The 19,838-nt window shown below is 48.0% G+C and overlaps 2 protein-coding genes across 2 annotated transcripts; one reads left to right on the forward strand and one right to left on the reverse strand.

Annotated features, from left to right (window-relative positions):
- Positions 1 to 73: 73 nt before the first annotated feature.
- On the reverse strand, positions 74 to 11,385 carry LOC128904079 (cathepsin E-B-like). Its single transcript, XM_054187912.1, has 8 exons — positions 11,258 to 11,385; positions 8,292 to 8,409; positions 7,083 to 7,201; positions 6,452 to 6,651; positions 5,676 to 5,798; positions 4,233 to 4,377; positions 1,481 to 1,579; positions 74 to 1,353 (listed from the first exon to the last, which is right to left on the reverse strand). Exons 1-8 carry the CDS (start codon positions 11,261 to 11,263, stop codon positions 1,174 to 1,176), a joined length of 990 nt encoding a protein of 329 aa, XP_054043887.1. The 5' UTR covers positions 11,264 to 11,385; the 3' UTR covers positions 74 to 1,173.
- Positions 11,386 to 16,338: 4,953 nt separating this feature from the next.
- Positions 16,339 to 19,798, forward strand: LRRC10 (leucine rich repeat containing 10). Its single transcript, XM_054221292.1, has one exon. The coding sequence runs from the start codon at positions 16,400 to 16,402 to the stop codon at positions 17,234 to 17,236; it is 837 nt and encodes a 278-aa protein (XP_054077267.1). The 5' UTR covers positions 16,339 to 16,399; the 3' UTR covers positions 17,237 to 19,798.
- Positions 19,799 to 19,838: the final 40 nt, after the last annotated feature.

Genomic DNA, 19,838 nt, shown 5'->3' on the forward strand with positions numbered 1-19,838 from the left:
TTGGCTTTGCACCCTCTCCTCCCCCTCCTCTCCACAACTGGAACCACTGTAAGAAAAGATAAAATGAAACTGAAACAGCGCTAAGACCAAAGCAGATTTTCCTTGGTTAAGTTTTATTCATGTGTACGGGGGCAGTGTCAGCTTTAGCAATCCAAACAAATACCCCAATGGGTATAATTTTAGGTGAATCTTCTTTTGCCACAACAGCGCAGCTACCTGGGGTGGTTTCACACCTCTGCCAGCGCTGAAGCTGCTGCCGTGGCCGACAAGAAGTGGCCGAGCAAGGGGCAGTAGATGTTTAGATCTGGTGTGTGGGTCTCGTAACTCATCTGAGGTGGAGAGAGGCTGTGCTATCCCTTTGCTGCCCCCTTTGCAAGGGTCACGGTCTGGGTTTTGGAATGTGAAGAGATGCAGCTCCCAGCTGCCCACGCTGCCAAGGGACAGAGGTGACAGACGCTAAAAGCAGCACTTGACCTAAGACACAGACGTTAAATGCTGAGACCCAAAAGAGGAATGGAAAAGTGTCAAGTGAGAATGAACCCAAGGGAAAAAGCAGGTTTGAGAGACAGTGTAAGGAGCAGGACATTGTGCACAAGGAACAGTAGTGGAAATTAGCAGTCACACAGGCATCAGTCAAATTCCTCTTTATATAAACTGGTTAGAGTAAGCCCATATAAAGAGAATTTAAATGGCACTAAGGAAATGAGGTTGGACAAAGCCTTAGCCATAGAAAATACTGAGGAAAAGGAAAGCAGTAGGAAATGATGTGGAAATAAGCAGACAAGAAGAAAAAAGGATACCCAGACCAGATCAGACTGGGATTAGTCTCCCTGGCTCATAACTGCTATCTTGTCAGCCTGGCACTGTTCAGCATTTTTATCCTTCCTGCTCTTTTGCAAATCTGAGTGCTGAGCTTTTTTGGCTTCATCCTGAGAGCTGTGGTGTCCATCAGTTATTGAGGAAAAATTGTTTCTCAGTTGTAAATATACAGAGATTGAACCAAGCTATATTATCTGGGCCAAGGATCACTCCAAAGCCTTTAAACCCTGGGGAGAGGAGGTGACACACAACTGCATTTAGGTCCAGAGTTTCAGTTAAAGCCCTTCTTCACACGTGAAGATGAAGATCATTACATTAACATTCGCGTTAAGGCAGAATAAATGTTATTACGACTCAGTAGTAATCCTTCCTATGAACGGCTTTCGCAAATCCCACTCTGTCATTCCCACGGTCAAAAATGCAGTAAAATGCAGACATAAAGACATCTCCTAAAATCCAGAGCGGGCCAGAGCGAGTGGTGATGTCGAGAGACTGAAAGCCGCTCATGCAGAAGGTTTGGTCTTCAATAGACTCCTGGAAGGGAAAGCGCGTGTCCTTGCAGCAGCCTGCTCCCGCCCCGGCTCGGGGAGCACAGAGCAGGGAATGGGGAACGCGGAATGGGGAGAAGGGAATGGGGAGTGGGGAAGCCACATACACGCACCTTTACGACGTATTGCTCCGCTGTCAGCTTGTACTCGTGGTGTCCGATCGTGAAGCTGATGTGGGGCAAGCTGGACAGTCTTCTGCAGTCTACAAGAAACTGTACGCGAGGCGCTGATTGAGACGGGATCGGTTTGCCTGTTTTTAAGTATTGCCCTTTGAATTCAAGGCTTTTACAGCAAGCAAGAGTGAATTTACTACAGAGAAACAGCATCAGGCTGACTTATGGCCCAACGCTGCCCTCCGGCTTCCCAGCTCCTGCCCTGGGTCAAACCAGCCTAGCAGCCCAGACCACAGCACCAAAGGCCCTAGGGACACAGGGCTGATGAAAATCCTTGTGAGCCCCAAAAGGAATGAGGTGAAGCGGGGCTCTGACATCCCCCCCTGTACAACTCGGAAGCAAAACTGAGTGTGTGAGCCCCAGTGAACCCTCGTTAGCAAGGTCTGCTGAGCAAAAGTCTTCCGATGCTCCGGCTGGGACTGGCTGGAGGGAGCTGCCTCCAGCCCACACAGGGAGCACCCTACGGCTGCAGCTCACCCCGCTCCCTCCCATAACATCATCGTTTTCGGTAAAAAAAATAGCCAGTGAGGAATACAACACTTTATGCTTATAGTCTGCCCTGGAGTGGGATTTAAAGAGCAGAAGAAGGACTAAACTCTGGCATGGTCATTAATTCCCACAAATTACACACTCACTTACAGTAACACAGAAGATTGTTTCCTGGCCTTTCTAGTTATTTCATGAAACAACCGATGTGCTAAATGGCACTGCAGAATGCTCTGAGGCCCAGAGGGATCTTTGCTGTAAACTGTAGTGTTTAAAGTCATTGTTTTAGAAGCTTCCTATAAGGAAGAATCTACATTTTTTGTTGTTGTTGTTAAATCTGCTTTATGAAAACATGGCCCTAAATCTTGTGTATACTTATCAGGTGTCATACCATTAGAAGAAAATAAACCATGGGACATGGAAGACAAGGGTAAAAAAGCCAGTGTAATGGTTTGTAGGATGAAAGAAGCAAGACATAATTCATTTACATAGCTAGTACGCCCAGAACAAATTAATCCTTGCTGGAAAGAGATAAAAGTTCTGGTAAAATCACTGATGGATGCATCCACTTATACTGGGATAAATTTAAGCCAATGTACTCTGCCTGTCTGTGGTTGCTACAAAAACAGTCATAGAAAGTCTTATTTTCAGGATGCTTTTTTGCAGAATGTGAGATGCTGTCTGAGTGCTTTTACGTCAGCACTGGACTATATAAACTTACACTGCAATGACCTGTTTCTTGTTTATATTACACTAATATAAGTGCATTGGAAATTCATATTTTATCTATATCCATTAGTATGTACCATTATAAAACCAACTTGCTATTAAAGCATATTGTTTGGCGTTTATCTGAAAATGTGAATAAAAACAAAAGTTAGTGTTTAATTGAGAGAGAACCAGAAACCTCATGAGTTACACGGATGCAACTCCAGGTCCTCCCCTTATGAAAGGAGGCAGATTAAAAGTCCACCTTGTCTCTGATCATTGCCCAGTGCACCAGGCAATTGTAACACTCTTCATTTTCTTCCAAGTGCAGCTTAGGGTCAGGATCAAGACAACTGTGAAGTTAACAGCAACTGTACATGGCAGCTTCACTTGGGGCACTGGAGCTGTGGCAACGTGGCAATTACCAGTGGGAGTCAGCCAAGGGCCAGCAATAAGGCACAGTAAAAACAAGCTGCTCTCTCCCCGAAGGCGGGTGGGTTTAGTCATCTCAGGCTCGTTAACTCAATGCTTTAGAAGTTACAAGGGTTCCATCATGCCATCTGAAAATTGCCAGAGGAGACATGCAAAGGGCAACAGAGAGATGTCCCAGCCTGTCCCACAGGCAAGGCAATGAGAAAGCCTGAAGTACCTTGAGAAACCCTGTCTCACACAGAGAGGCACAGGGGCTGGGGACCACAGGTGCGGGGCCTGAGAGGCCATGAAGTAGTACATCAGGGCTGTTTTGACCCTTGGTGCTCCTCAGGAGGTGAAGGTGCTCCTCAGGAGGTGAAGGTGCTCCTCAGAGGGCAGGCAGGGATGGGGAGGAGCGGTGGGGAGTGTCAACAAGGGGGGCGCGGGAGAGAGCAGCAGGGAAGAGAGGAAAACCAGTGAGGAGACAGAGGAATAAGGTTCAGGAGGGAGAATAAGAGTGAGGTCTGTCCTGCACCCTGTGGCTCATCTGCTAGGAGCCAGCATTGTGAGCATCACAGCTGTGCATCCTCCCTGGGAGCCACGGCACGACACCGCCTGTTCTGCTGCAAGCTGACAGTGAGAGGTCCTGTCAGTGGAGACGTTGTTGGGCTGTAATTATGATACCTTTCCCTTTCCATTTGACGCTGATAGGGCTGGACATCAGCACCGAACCCCTCCTAGCTCGCGGGAGCCAACAGCTATAGCTGGGGACATTGAAAATCCTCTGATTTTCCAAAAAAAATTATCTCTGATGTAGAGTACAGATTGATTCCTCAAACAGATGCCCCGTTATTTCCTTACACACCAGTGCTGATGAGCATGGGAGAGGAGGTGAACATCTGGGAGGAGGGCAACATAGATGGGTCAAAACCAGCTTGGGTCTGAGTTCAGTGCTTTCCTGGAAACAAGGCTTTCACTGAGACCTTTCTAAGCAATTATTTTGATTATTTTCCCACCCTGTAAGTTCTTTGCACCAAAAAACAGTTTCTCTTCCTCTCTGGCTCTTTTCTGGCTGTATAGTTTTTACCTCTCCAGTATGCGATGGACTTGCCCCAATATACTCCTGTAATCGCCTGATTTGTGAAGAGGGGCCCGTGATAAGAGAAGTGCCTGAGTCAACGATGGCTTCGCAGCCGTGGGAGCAAAATGCCGCCCGGCCCTGGATCTTTATACTGCAAGTGAAAAACAAAGCGTCTTTAAGCAAATGCTGTGACTGAATCAGCATATTATTGCTAGCTAAAATACCAGAGTACAGACTGAACTTAAAACTAGCTGCCAAGCTTTGCCAGTCTTAAAAAGACAAGAATGTCTCTAGAAGACAAGAAAGTAATAAAAGGAAATTCACAGAATCACAGAATGGTAGGGGTTGGAAGGGACCTCTGGAGATCATCTAGTTCAACCCCCTGCCAGAGCAGGGTCACCTAGAGCAGGTTGCACAGGAACGCGTCCAGGTGGGTTTTGAATGTCTCCAGAGACAGAGACTCCACCACCTCTCTGGGCAGCCTGTGCCAGTGCTCTGCCACCCTCAAAGTAAAGAAGTTCCTCCTCATGTTTAGGTGGAACTTCCTATGCTCAAGTTTGTGCCCGTTACCTCTTGTCCTGTCCCCGGGCACCACTGAAAAGATCCTGGCCCCATCCTCCTGACACCCACCCTTTAAGTATTTATAAGTGTTGATAAGGTCCCCCCTCAGTTGTCTTTTTTTCCAGACTGAAGAGACCCAAATCCCTCAGCCTTTCCTCATAAGAGAGGTGTTCCAGTCCCCTAATCATCTTGGTAGCTCTCTGCTGCACCCTCTCCAGCAGTTCCCTGTCCCTCTTGAACCGGGGAGCCCAGAACTGGACACAGTACTCCAGGTGCGGCCTCACCAAGGCAGAGTAGAGGGGGAGGATGACCTCCCTCAACCTGCTGGCCACACTCTTCTGGATGCAGCCCAGGATGCCATTGGCCTTCTTGGCCACAAGGGCATGTTGCTGGCAAATTGCATGAAGAAGATATATTGTCTGTGGACCTGCTTTTCTTTCTCAGGACTCCTACAACCTTAACCATTTGCTGCCTGCTGATGAATTTGTCCTCACCCACAGATATGTGTCCTCATTGATTTACGCAGCAGGAGGAGGAGCGAAGGGACACTGGCTGCTTTGACTAAGGTTAACAGGAAAGATAAGAGCAGGACCTGGAACTGAATTCAGTTCCTGGTTGCATTAACCTCTCAACTGAATAATCCACCAACAGTCAACTTGACCACTGGTGTATCATATTAAAACACTCTCCCAAAAACCAGTTGCACATGGCACAGCAGATTTAGAGAGTTCATAATCTCCAGTCTCATCCTGGCAAACCCCTCTTTGAGAGACACAAAGGTAAAACACTGCAGCCAAGTCCTCCTACATCTGTATTGCTAGGGTTTTTTGCCTCTGTGTGTTGAGGTGTTTTGCATGAGGTGACTTTCACCGGATATTTCATACATACTTGTTCAGATGTATTTGCCAGTAGCTTTTCTCGGTGACTGGGACCCAGTGGATTGAACCTTTGTAGCGGGAATGGTCTATCCCCCCCAGGATCAACTCACCACCGTTCTCAGTGTCATCTCCTCTGAAAGCAGAAGACAGGTTAACACCGACATGGGAGTGTGCCAGCATGTGCCGATGAGATGACACTTAAAAAGCGAAAGACAAGCCACAGCCCTTTCTAAATTCAGATGTGGATGGCTGAAAGCGATTATTTCTAACTGCATGTGCCCAACTCAGAGCCTCCAAACAACCTCTGAGAAGACTTGCTGTAGGCTGCTGAGGGCTGAGAGAGGCATCAGGAGCAGGTTGAGCCAGCTGCTGCTCTCACCTCAGAATAAACGCTAGATAAATTGGTGGAGTTACAGCTGGGTCCAGATGAGGTTACAACATCTATTTGCTAAAATGTGGCTACCTGGTTGTAGCATGGCATTTCTGTTCATCTCCACTGGCCAGAAGGAAACCTCTGGCAACTCAGACACAGTGAGCCTGAGCTGGGAGCTTTTCTTTTGTTTATGACCAGCTCCAACAAGAATAACTCTCTGCCCAAAAATTCATGGTCCTTCCCCGCACATTCTCCTTTTCACTCCATATTTTTCAGTGTCAAATTGGGGGAAAAAAAAAAAAAGGAATGTGGAAAATTACTTTCAAGAATTGAAGATTTATACAGAGCCACAGTTGTCTCAACAATGAAAATAGATTTGCTTCTTTTTTGTCAGTGCCACTTTAAAGACTGACCTTTTCAGATAGAAAGAGAAGACCGGCTCCTCTACCAGCTGCTGGTTCATGATGCTGTCAAACACGGGCAGAGCATTGCCCACTGCTAAGGAGGGGTAGCCCAAGCCCAGCACGCCATCGAAGTGGGCAAGGGCAAAGGTTGTTCCTGGCTCAAACACCGACTCACCAAAGTCCTGTCCCCTGATGGAGATGTTACTTATCTGTTTGGTACAAGCGAAAGTAAAAACACCATCAATTACAAGAAATTAGCCACGTTTCAGATCCCTAGCTATATTCATTCAGTTTGTAAAGCCTGAATATCCTTGTGTGACTTGCATCAATAAAACAGGTGCCCATTTGGCGGGTCGGCTGCACCGATTCCTTTTAAATACCTTAATTCTGTGGATGTTTCTTCATAAACCCAGGACGGGACCCAAGGAGAGAAGCAGAAATGCAAAATAAAAGCTTAGGGGTTTTGTCTGGGCAGCCCAAAGCCAGGGCAGCACCCCCACCTCTCAGCACCCGCCTTGGTGAGACCTCGCCCTGCGCTTGCCTGAACCAGGGAAGGTTTTCCAGGGCAAGGCCAGTATCTGAACTGCTCTGGAAACCTGGTTGACCTGGAGGCTGACACCCGGTTTAGGTGGAGGCTCACCTGCAGTGTGTCTTTGCCAGCGACGCCCAGAAGCTGTCCCGTGCCATACTGCAAGGAGAAGGCTTCCCCTCCGTGCTCATATGAATCCGACAGGAAGGACTTAAATTTCTGGTGCACCCCTGCACAAAACAAATGTGACACTTGTGGACTGAGGAGAGGTCCCGGCAACATGCCTGTTCCCTGATGCAGAACCAGCTGAGTTGCAGGAGAGCCAGATTTTTGCTTGTCTTGTGATGAAGCTGTTGTTGGAGTTTATTTCTGTTTTCATAGAATCATAGAATGTGTTGGGTTGGAAGGGACCTTTAAAGGTCATCTAGTCCAACTGCCCGTCAGTAAGCAGGGACATCTTCAACTAGATCAGGTTGCTCAGAGCCCCATCAAGCCTGGCCTTGAATGTCTCCAGCAATGGGGCCTCCACCACCTCTCTGGGCAACCTGTTCCAGTGTCTCACCACCCTCATTGTAAAGAACTTCTTCCTAATGTCTAATCTAAACCTGCCCTGCTCTAGTTTAAAACCACTGACCTTCGTCCTATCGCTGCATGCCCTTGCAAACAGCCCCTCCCAGCTTTCCTGTAGGCCCCCTTCAGGTACTGGAAGGTCGCTATAAGATCTCCCTGGAGCCTTCTCTTCTCCAGGCTGAACAACTCCAACTCCAACTCTCTCAGCCTGTCCTCATAGCAGAGGTGCTCCAGCCCTCAGATCATCTTCATGGCCCTGCTCTGGACCTGCTCCAACAGGTCCATGTCCTTCTTGTGCTGAGGGTTCCAGAGTTGGATACAGTACTCCAGGTGGGGTCTCATGAGAGCAGAGGGTGAGAATCACCTCTCTGGATCTGCTGGCCGCAGTTCTTTTGGTGCAGCCCAGAACACCTCAGAGGTTATTTGGGGCTTTAAAGGCAAGTGGAAAATCCAGACAAAAATGGGCATTTCCAACGCTATTTGTAGCTCTCCCAGGGTATTTTCATGTCTTTCACCTCAGGCACCTGGTGGTGCAGAGGGATGCTTGGCAGCTGCTGGCAGTGCCTGCCCTGGCTGTGGGGTGGCAAAGAGGGGCAGAGATGGAGGAGCAAGCCAGGGAGGGGAGACCGGCCCTCAGGTCTTCTCCAAATCCTCCCCTCCCAAACCCCTGCTGCAGGCGAGCCTTGGGAAAGGAGAAATGGCCGAGGTACCCGAGACACGAGGAGGGTAAGGCAGGGTAACGTTTCTTACTGCACGCTTCACTGATGCAATAAGCAGAAGGGACCCAAAAATTGGAGGAGCCGGTGTCAAACACGACGGTGAACCTCTGGGGCGGCGTGCCGACGCTCACAACTCCGTAGTACTGTGCCTGGGGGAGGAACAACCCGGTCAGCCCCGGCCTGCCTCCTGGTGAGCTGCTCCTGAGGAAAAGGCAGACCTGGGGGCATCGCATAGAGTCATAGAATTGCCTGGGTTGGAAGCAACCTTTCAGATCATCTAGTCCAACCATTAACCTAACACTGACAAAAACCATCACTAAACCATATCGCTAAGCACTACGCCTCCCATCTTTCAAATACCTTCAGGGATGGTGACTCAACCACTTCCCTGAGCAGCCTCTTCTAATGTTTGATAACCCTTTCAGTGTAGAAGTTTTTCCTAATACCCAATCTGAACCTCCCCTGGCGCAACTGGAGGCCATTTCCTCTTGTCCTATCGCCTGTTACTTGGGAGAAGAGACCGACCCCCACCTCGCTACACCCTCCTTTCAGATAGTTTTAGAGAGCGATAAGGTCTCCCCTCAGCTTCCTTTTCTCCAGGCCAAACAACCCCAGCTCCCTCAGCCGCTCCTCATAAGGCTTGTTCTCTAGACCCCTCACCAGCTTCATTGCCCTTCTCTGGACCTGCTCCAGCACCTCAATGTCTGTCTTGTAGTGAGGGGCCCAAAACTGAACACAGTATTTGAGGTGGGGCCTCACCAGGGGGATGATCACTTCCCTAGTCCTGCTGGCCACACTGTTCCTGATACAGGCCAGGATGCTGTTGGGCTTCTTGGACACTCGGGCACACTGCTGGCTGGTATTCAGCCAGCAGTCGACCGACACCCCCAGGTCCTTTTCTGACAGGCAGCTCTCCAGCCACTCTTCCCCAAGCTTGTAACGCTGCATGGGGTTGTTGTGACGCAGTCATTTCTCAGGGGGTTCGGTGCAATTTCATCTAAATGTAAATGCACACCAGAGAGAGGTGAGTCTGGCTCCACGAGTGGCTGCGGGCAGCAGACTTCACTCCAGCTCCACACATAGCAAAGTGGCATTTTTAAAGCCTTTTAAGCAAGGCTGTCACATTCCCCATGAAGTCAAGGAGCCCTCTTGCACCAGTTTTAGTGGTGGCAAGGTCAGCCCCAAGATGAAGCTCTCGCACAATCCTACGGGCTTTTGGGCAGCTCCCTGCTGGTGTCAGTAAGAAATCAGTGATGCCAAGACAGCACGACCCACCTCCGCCAGCATCAGAGGGCTCGAACGAGCGGCACAACTGCTGTCACAGGTGGCTGGGCTCTTTCCTTTGTAATTAGCAGCTATTAGCAAGTCAAAAAATGAATTCTGTTGCAGAGACGGTATCTGATGTACTGAACAAAGTTCATCCAGTGGATAAAGAAACCACTGACCATCCTTGGATACCCGTTGCGGGTAGAGATAATCTGTGAACACGTGAATGCTGGAGTGAAGAGCTTATCCACATCCCGAATGCAAGTGTCTAAGTGCCCCTATCTGGCCCTGGAAGAGCACTTCAGCGTTAAGAGACCTATTTTTAGGAAGAGGCATTTCTGGAATTCAAACGCAGATAGAAAAGCAATACCCAGCGCCAAGCCTTTTGTAGCAATACAAATATTGGAATATGTATCTTCAAGTGCATACTTGTTAATTAATACACTGAATATAGTTTCTGATCCCGGAGTTTATGGCCTGAATGAGATAATCATGAAAATGCAAGCATGTGTGCCATTTAAGAGAATATCCAGCTCTACAGCAGGATTTTATTCCTTCCTGTATTAACCAAACCTTTATTCATTAACCTGTAAAGTGAGACAGCTCTGAGACATGTTGGTCCAAAAAAAAAATAGCGAACCCAAAAACCCCCACAAACACACCACACTTAAACCTCCACAAAATGACTCCTGATGCTGGCTGGATATGCTGCCTATGTGGATTTTAGTTTGTTATTTTGATATTTATCCCTCTTTGATAAGCTTTAGAGCAGGCTGAAATGTTTTAGCCTCCTTTGTTCTTCTTCAAACACGTCTCTAGCTCCTCTTGGTGTATTTCTTTATGATCCTCAAGTGTCAGGAAGTTCTTGATGAATTAATTTGCCTTTCCCTTCCCTTCCCTTCCCTTCCCTTCCCTTCCCTTCCCTTCCCTTCCCTTCCCTTCCCTTCCCTTCCCTTCCCTTCCCTTCCCTGTTCAGATGCAGGCTCCACAACATTTCTGCAACTTCACTTTCCTTTAGATAAGCATAACAGAAGACCAAATAAAATAGAAAACAGAGGCCAACCAAATGAACAGAATGCTAAACCCAGGAAAGACAATTTACAAAATGGTTGACCTGTTGACTTGCCTGTCTGAGATCCAATGAAACTCGTATTTTCCCTTTTGTTTAGATGGTAAATTCAGCCAGGTTAGTGTGAGACCCAGGTTGGTCTCAAATATTTAATACATATTAATCTCAGGAGATAAAAACAGAAAAATAAAAACTCTGCGTGGGTCTTTGCTATCACTGATTTGTGACTCCGCGTGATCAAATAAATGAGATTTAGGGGATTTTCTTATAACACGCTAATATCCAAGTTTATGATAAATAAAATATAGCTAAGTGAAGTGAAGTAATCAGATTCCGCTACTAAAACCCCAGTCCTGAACTAAGATTGGTACAAAACTTTCACATTTGTTTGAGGATCCAACCAAGTCCAAGACAGATCTATACAAATACAAAACTTGACACAGCTACATCAGCTTTCTACCCAGGTCCCACGCTAACCTGCATCTATACATGCTTTATTTTGCAGAATGGTAAACTAAGTTTTTATAATCTAATATTTATAGCATAGAGTAACGAGCCGTCTCAAGCCCTGTAATTTCATTGAGAGCCTAGATTTGAAAGGTGCTGGGAAAAAAATCTACCTTCAAGAGTCCTTATGATTGCATTACCAAAACTGTACTTACATTCATGTAATCATACAGCCTTTCTGAAGCCGTTCCTACCGATAAAGCAATATCTGCAGGGAAGCAATGCAGGTACCTCCGGGCAAAAACATCTGGGTGATGATTCCTCCAAAATTCTTCTAATTCTCCCTTTTCCTTCAGCTGTTTCTTGATAGATTTGAATCGAACGAGGGGGATTCTATGCAAATAAAATAAACACACAAAAATTAACTGGTTCTCCTTTCTAGATCTCTCAGGTACTCTGTTTTTTTTAAAATTTGTTTATTTTTGAGACCCCGAGTAGCAACAAGCATGGGTCATCCCGGGAAGCCAGCTGAGACACGCGCCAGCGATGCTGGACATGTTTTCTTACCGTTCCATGGCCACGGTGAATGGAATGTAAACCACAGCCAGCAGTATCACCCTCATGGCTCCAAGCGGTTCCGAGTCTAATGACACTCATTTGCTCAGAAGTCCCTTTTTTATACCCCGTTGTCAGCAGAGGGCTGTTCGCCAGGTCAATCAACCACAGGAGGTCACTGCTTTGGCAGAAAACCCATTAATTTGCTCTCAGAGTAGCCGCTGGATTGTGCAAACAGCGGTGTCCGGTGGAGCTCCTGAGCCACAGATAACCAGGGCACAATCTAGACCAAACAGACATTTTATTAACAATCCTTAATGTCTTTTACATAAATATAATAAACAGGGTGATCTTGGCTCCCGTTAGCTCGGGGAAGAGGAGGCGGACCAAGGACCTGCCTGGCTCCCTCCGAGTAACCTGCTTTTCAAGCCCGCTTTGGTGACAAGTGGCCCAGAAGTGTCCAACGCAGAGAAAGAAGATGTAATATGTAACTATTCCCCTTTTACGTGGAGTCGTTTGAGCAGGACGGAGCAGACGGACATTTGACCGGGTTGTGACAAGTCCTCCCCTAACAGCTGAAGATTAATTTCCCTGTTTGTGGGAGAGCTCCAGTCCAAACATAAATGTGACTGCCACCCCCAAAAAAATGAGTCTTAAAAGTCAAAAAGATGACAGCCCGCGACACACAGTAATAGCCGGGGCGGGGGGGGATGTACACATTTCAGCAAGACATTTGGAAGCGTTCGCTTGGATTTATTTCCCTGCGAGTTTCCTGAGGTTAGCGGTTCCCAGCCCTGTCTGACACTTGGGTTCGAGTCAAGCTGGCAGAAAAATAATGTGTCAAAAAAGAGACTCTGATCTGACAGAAACAACCCCAAAGCCATTAGCTGCCGGGGAGGAAGCTCAGCACTGAGCCTGCAATTCACTTACGAGTCTTTTTGAATCTTTCCTCCGCACGAGAAAGTGCGGCGAGCAATTACATACTGCAGCCTAGCATACATTAAGGCTAAATTTGAATAATCAGCCATTTTTTGCTCAAAAGACTAGGCTAGGATGCTGGGAAAAGAGCAATAATGATTATTCCCCTGCAATACACCGCTTATTTAAAATAGACGGCTCACCACATGAAGGTGAACTGGAACTGGGTAACCCCTCCAAAAGGCCGCAGATGTGTGACAGTGTGTAGCAAAGAACGAATGTCAAGAACATGGAGGAGGCAGGAGCTCTAGCGACAATGCTCCAGACAAAAAAAAAAAAAAAAAAAAAGAAAAAAACCAAACACAGAGTATTTGTGAGAGAAGGAGGAGTCTGAACACCTCCCGCAGGCTTTGAATAAATGTAAAGCAAATAATTATGAGCACACACTAAACACATTCTTAAAAACTATTTGTTTAAGTCTCCTTCCTTGCTCTGTAGGGCTGAATGAGGAGCGGCATAAGAGGCTCAAAATCAACGATTTTAGAGCTCTCTTCATTAGTCTCATGGGTTTTTAAATACACGGTTTGCTTTTTCAAATTTACCTCCAAAATTGTGAGGGCTACCCAGCCTGCTCTCAGCAAAGGCTGAGCCTGGTGCCCTCACACCGCTGCGTGCAGAGCTTTGGAGCTGAAAGAGCACCAGTATCTCTATTCTAATGTTTTACTTAAAAAAAAAAAAAATAAATCTCAAACAATGCAGGAATATTAACACGCAGCTTCTATATTGATTTCCATTTTATTGTGATTTTTTTTCTTAATTGTCTAGCCCTGAGCAGCAGCGTCGCCGGTTTCTTTTGGACTCAGAGGTTTTTCACACATGTCCTCAGCCAGCACCCATGCTTTCTGTCCCGCAGCCATCCTGGGAGCTGGGTGCTGGAAAGGAGAACGGCGAGCAATAGCTGGGGTCATTTGTGAACGCTGAGAAAGCAAAGGCATTTCTCAAGGAGCCTACAGGTGCCACCTGACGCGCAGCAGAGCAGATGTCCTGCCCTCCGGTCGGGCAGTGTCGCTTTGACAAGAGCAAGACGATGTCTGTGCCGAGCGCCTTTATCGCTTGAACTTTTCCTCAAATGCCATAAATGCTTCTGGGAAGTCACGAATGCTCATGTTTGGAGGGCATCAGGATAACTTTGAAGACGTGAAGTGGCTTTCAAAACACCGCCCCGGGGTCTACTGAGGGGCCTGCTTTTGCCTTAGAGCTTCCACTGAGTCGCCGAGTCTCAGAAGGATCGAGATTGTTCATTTTACTGCAAATGTAGCCTTTCATTATCCCACCACACCAAGGTTATTTTTTCCCAAATGCTGTGATCTCACAGCGTGTTCCAGGCAGACTTTCATTTAGCCAACAAAGGTACAAAATGCAGCAACAAAAGGTCATCGTGACTTTTTTTGATAAGCTGGAATAATGATTAAACTACAATGCAGAGGATTCCTAAGTAATAGTTGTCTGCAGGTTAAAAGTTTCATTAGGCAGAAATAATTCAAGTACAAAAAGTATATATTTATATGTGTCTATAAGACATAAGGCATATTGCAAAGTCACTTCTCTCCATATGGATTATGAAGAATAATATGCCTAAATTATATTATTAATATACTCTTACCTAGGCTTTTATGTTGTTCTGATCAGCAGGATACCTGAAGAGATTTGTCTAAGGGACACATCTCTTTGCCATGGATGTAAATTCATTATTATTTCTGCCGAATGCATTTGGTTTTCCACACCTGTAGCCTACAGCACCTTACTGGGGTGGGGAGCCTTGCTTTTAGGAGGTGCCACAGACGCTTAGAAATGGAAACAAAGACAAAAACCTGCTGAGGGCCATGGGAATATTTTCTTAAAAGTCGGATCTCGTTCCAGGGTAACTGCTTGGAAAAGGATGCCCTGGCGAAATCCCGGAACAACACGCTCCCCACAGCAATCCTCCGCCAGGGCACGTAGTGTTAAAGCAGTGGAGAAGAAGCGGCTGCACTGAGATGCTCATTCCGTGCGAAGCGGCTCCTGATGCTGGGATGCTACCTGCGCCCGGCACCTCCCACCTGCTGGCACGAGGGAGAGCATTTTCAGCGCGCTCTTCCACAGCACGGCCACAGATGACTGCCGCGTATCTTTGTTCTCCAGGCTTGATATGCTGCCCAGCTTCGCCATCCAAAATCCAATTTTATGGTCGCAGCACTCACTGTTCTCCATCCTGCTGCAACACTGGTCCCCAGATGCCCTCTCTGTTGTCCTCCTCCGCCAGGAAAGCCTCCATACATTCCATAGCATCACTGCTGCATGGCACAGCCACCCCTCTTGCAGGGAAAAAGACTAGTAAACGTCCTATAGCCTGTACTCAGTTGATAGCTAAGAGCTGCTTTACATTGGAAAGCAAATCTATTACCAGATTTGACCGGAGATCCAGAGGCCACCTTAACTGTTTGATATTGCCTTTTTCTCAATCTTCTGTTTGCTCTGCCTTTCATTTTTCTAAGAATACGTGGCTCCCAGCAATCACGGATTTCGGTTGTGTAGCCCCCGATACCCAGAAGCTGACTGCAGATTGATTGAAGAAAGTATCCTCCCTAAATTATGGCGAGCGTGGAAAATGAGAGGGATGAGCCGCAGATGCCAAAGCAGAGAACCAGCCGTCAGAACGGCTGTTTCACCTTAAAACAGTCTGCCAGTTTTCACACCCAAAGATCGTGGTAGAGCCACGGCCAACACACACAGGTAGGACAATCCCCAAGAAAACTTAGAAACAGCAGCAACAGCTCAAGAAGCCGAAGTATCCAGAGGTGCCTCCACATGGGAAGGCTCCTCCTAGAAATCAGAGGTGCTCCTGACCTGAAAAACGGTGGGTCTTGCTGAAAAAAGGAGAGGAACAGTTTACGCCGTCACATCCAGAGAGTCATAATTTTTAACATCATATTTATCTCATAACAAGTGAGAATCTTGACGGAATTAAATCCATGGCAGTTTCTTGCCAGGTTTTGGTAGGGGCACGTGAACTGCAGTAGCAGAGTGGGAAGGCGGCTGGAGAAAAGCCCTGGCAGGTTGCGATAGTGAGTGTATTAAACTGGGATTCGGACAAGAAGCAAAACATAATGTAATGAAAAAGGCCCTACACAGTCAAGAGTGCCAGAGGCTATAGCAAACACCATTAAATTAGGAACATAAAGAGTAGAACAGCTCAAGATAGCGGTTTGCCAAGTATTTGTGTTAAAGGTTTAAGATAAGTACTGGGTGGCAAGTTATGCTCCGAAATTATGTATTTGGCACCTCGCAAAGTAAATCCCTGAAAGTGCCACTCGTCTGGAAAGTCATTCCAGTCTTCACAGATATTTTAAACAATTTGATTACATCCAACGTTTCCGCTGAAAGTTTCGCGAAAGCTGAACATCTGAGTCTAAAAATTTGGTCTTCTGCAGCATTCACGTTCCCGAGGCAGTCCCGGCAGCCAGCGCCAGCTGCGCAGCCAGCACCGCCCCAGCCAGAGGTGCGGGGCTGGGGCCTCGGGGCCACGGTTTGGGGCAAAATCCAAGAACATTTAGAGCATGGAGGAAGAGGCCAGAAGGAATGTTTGTGGGGGAGCATGCGGGAGGGTGGGCAGGAGCGGGAGACCTGTGTGCTGTAAGTCCCCTGTCCGTAATCCCCGTCACCAAACACTCATTCAGTTATCAGAAACATTTCAAAGCCCTTGAGATTAATGGCTGGTGCCGTGTAAACAGAGCCTTATATTGGGAAGACAGAGTTACCGCCAGGCCAGTGCACAGCAGGAGAAGACCAGGCGGGTCCCTGTCCCCTGCAGTCCCGACAATCCTCAAACAAAAGCGAGTCCTGGGATGGGCAACAGTCTGAAAGCCATAGTTGCTTTTGTGCCCTCCGACGAATGCCAGAAGTACCTCCTGGAAGACCTAGAGGAGATGCCAGTGGATAAAACGGTGGATCTGAGCGGCAGGCAGCTGAGGCGGCTGCCTCTGCACATTTGCTCTTTTCGGGAACTGGTCAAGCTGTACCTGAGCGACAACAACCTCAACCATCTGCCCCCCGAGCTGGAGCAGCTGCAGAACCTGCAGATCCTGGCGCTGGACTTCAACAACTTCAAAGCGCTGCCGTTGGTGGTGTGCACCCTCAAGCAGCTGTGCATCCTTTACCTGGGCAACAACAAGCTCTGCAGCCTTCCCCTCGAGCTCCGGCTCCTGCAGAACCTCAAGACCCTCTGGATCGAGTCCAACTGCCTGCAGTACCTGCCCGAGGTGGTGTGCGAGCTCAGCCTGCTCAAGACCCTGCACGCCGGCTCCAACGCGCTGCGCAGCCTCCCCACCCAGCTGCGGTGCCTGCAGGAGCTCCGCACCATCTGGCTGTCGGGCAACCTGCTGTCTGAGTTTCCCCCCGTGCTCCTGGACATGCCTTTTCTGGAGGTGATCGACGTGGATCGCAACTCCATCCGGTTCTTCCCCAGCCTGGCTCACCTCCCTGGCTTGAAGCTGGTGATCTACGACCACAACCCCTGCAGGAACGCGCCCAAAGTGGCCAAAGGGGTGCGGAGGGTGGGCAGGTGGTCAGAGGAGACCCCCGAACCCCGCAAGCGGTCCGGGGCGGTGATAGAAATCACACTCGATGAGAAACCATCGCCACCTCCTGCCGCCAAGCCCGAACCAGAAGCCGAGCCCTGCTGATGCTCAGCTGCCCGCTCTGGCAAAGGTTGCAGCGCACCCACAACGCTGCCCAGCCTCCACTTCTCCCCCGCTTGCTGGTGTCTGTGGAGCACCACACCGCCCGGCTGGTCTTCAGGAGTAGCTGCACCAGCTTAGAGCTAGGTGACAGCAAACTCTCTTGTACAGACACCCTCTTACGCGCAGCACGCAGCACTCTCTAGAGCAAAAACTTCCTCCCTTTCCCATGCAGGGACCACTCAAAAGTTTGCGTAGAGATGAAGGCACAGTTTAGATGTTTTCCATGGTTGAATTGCACAGAGCACGTACGGAGTCCCTGCTCTTCACCCATGGGCTTGCTCTTCTCCCTTCCACCTTGCCAAGCTGTCCGGGCTCAGCTGGAAACTGCTGTTCGAGGTGATCGCTGCTGGGAGTCACAGCGCTGAAGTAACCCACAAGGTTTGTCTCAAACGACTTATCTGAAACGCAGCAGCAACAGCTTGAAGAAGGTGGCCCTGCCTGCCACCTGAGAAGCGGTAGCGGAGCCCTGGCTGCGCTATCAAGGAAACAGCCAGCTCTCCTCTTACAGCTGCCGCCTTCGTCCTGGAAAATTAGCAACCGCTTGTTTTGCTATTGCCAAGCGGCTTTTTAAACGGGGGTGAGGAACGCAAGAGGCTTTGCTGCTCGTTTGTATGTAACTGCAACGCTGCCTGTAAGGGCAGCTGCACATGACGACTTTTCATGCAGTAGCAAAGAACATCAAAGCCTGACTAAGTCAGAAAAACCACGAGAGCTGCAAAGACTCGCATGAATAAGGCCCAGGGCTGGGATCCTGCCGCTACAGGGCACGCGCAGAAGTTGAAGCCGAGGCAAACTTTACTCAGTTGACTTCAGTTGGGTGTTTCTCCAGCTTGCAACTCGCACCGGTTCTGATCCCCTTCAAAACACACTGAACTCTTTTTTTTTTTTTTTTTTTTTAAAAAAAGCATGTTTTGCTTTAATTGTTTAACACAGAAATCTGGCTCAAAATGCCATTTTTATCTTTTGATTCCATGGCATGGATTATCAAGTTTGGTAAAAGCTTTTTATTTCCAACAAAAAAGTCTGGGGAGCCCTTGGTGGTGCAGCACAGCCACGTACATCCCTCTCTGCCTGGCTCCTCAGTGGGACCGTCCCGGCAGCGCAGCCAGCGGATCGGCAATTGACCTCCCAGAAAAGGTTTGATTCAATGCCAGTTTGTGACTGCTCAATGTCATTTACATGCTTGAAAAATTATCTGGAAATACATAGACTCTCCTAGCTCTTGCCATCCTGTTAAAGGAGGTCTGAATTTGGATCCGGCTGGCACCCACATAGTGTGCTTACTAGTCGTTAAATTAAATAAAACGTACTAGTGTCTCGCTGAGTTAAACCATCCTTTTTTGGAACTAACTGAATTCTCCCTTTACGAATTATCTAATCTTTTCCAACACACTATTTCTTCCTACAAAATTATTCAACAGGGTAAGAGTTTGGGCCCTTTTTTTAACACCCAGGTTCGATGTTTTTATTTCCTATGGAAGTGATTGGTACTTTATTTATCTGAGGGGGTGGGGAAGGTGTTTTCACCTGCTCATCAACGGTTTGTATTTAACAGAGCGCTCTCTGCACAATATTGTCACTTTTAGAGATCTGAAGAGTCTGCTTTGAGAGTTTGAAGGAATGTTCCATAAGCAGATTCTCTTCCTTTCAGGAAACCGAAGGGAGAAAAAAGTTTGCACAGGCATTTTCTTGATTTCCAGTAATCTCCCTGCTTGGGCAGACTTCCCCTGCTGTTTGCCGAGGTGCTGCGTTACCCTGGCGGGGGCCAGGAGGGTGACAATGCCCAGGTGGCAACTCCTGAGGGGCTCCCACACAGACGGGGTGCCTCCACCTGTCTCTGCTTACAGTCATCGAGAACCTGCATAGAGTGGCACAGGCATCGGGGACCCCCTCGCGACCTCAGCATAGAGAAACTTGTCCAATTCAGAAACATGTTGCCTTTGCAGCAGCTACTGGAGGAGGGAAGCGGATGTACAGGTCGGGCACAAGTGGTAGGAAAGGAGGGAAAACAAAAAAGGGAATGCCATGCAAACTGACATTTTCCACTAAGTGCCCTCTTTTTTAAGCGTTTGTGAAGTCAAACACAGATTGTTTGGTACGAGATGCTGACACTTCTCACAAACTGCATCTTCCTCTCACCACCACCCCTCCCAGCAGAACTCCTATCTACAGAAAATTTGTGGTGTAAAAAGCTGTAAAATCCCTTAAGCTGTAGTTCCGGGCATTGACCAAGGTTTTTCTTGGTCAGCTTTTTCTCTTCCTTTTATTATCAAAAAACAAGTAATACTCCAGTATCACCAGAAAATAGTAACAGTTAACTTTAGAGCCCATTTCTAGGACCCCAACACAAAGCGTGGACAGCCAGGACTGGAATAAACCGCTCACACTGAACGCACCAAGTCAACCCAAACCAGCAAGATGCAAAGGCCCCAGGGGACGGATATCCTCCGCACTGACCTGCCTGGGCGCTCTCTGAAGTGCCCGAGGACTGAGGACAAGCACCACCACTTTTCTAATGAAACTGCCCTACTTGCTTCGACGCAAA

Source organism: Rissa tridactyla, chromosome 1, assembly GCF_028500815.1.
Source record: "Rissa tridactyla isolate bRisTri1 chromosome 1, bRisTri1.patW.cur.20221130, whole genome shotgun sequence".
NCBI lineage: Eukaryota > Metazoa > Chordata > Aves > Charadriiformes > Laridae > Rissa > Rissa tridactyla.

What these genes read in the sequence shown, in the direction of transcription:
- LOC128904079 (XM_054187912.1), bottom strand. An exon ending in CTGGCAAAGACACACTGCAG is followed by an intron (nt 6,652 to 7,082) that starts GTGAGCCTCCAC and finishes TGTACCAAACAG; the next exon opens with ATAAGTAACATCTCCATCAG. An exon ending in TGGCAAATACATCTGAACAA is followed by an intron (nt 4,378 to 5,675) that starts GTATGTATGAAA and finishes TTTCACTTGCAG; the next exon opens with TATAAAGATCCAGGGCCGGG.
- LRRC10 (XM_054221292.1), top strand. Translation starts at nt 16,400, where the DNA reads ATGGGCAACAGTCTGAAAGCCATAGTTGCTTTTGTGCCCTCCGACGAA.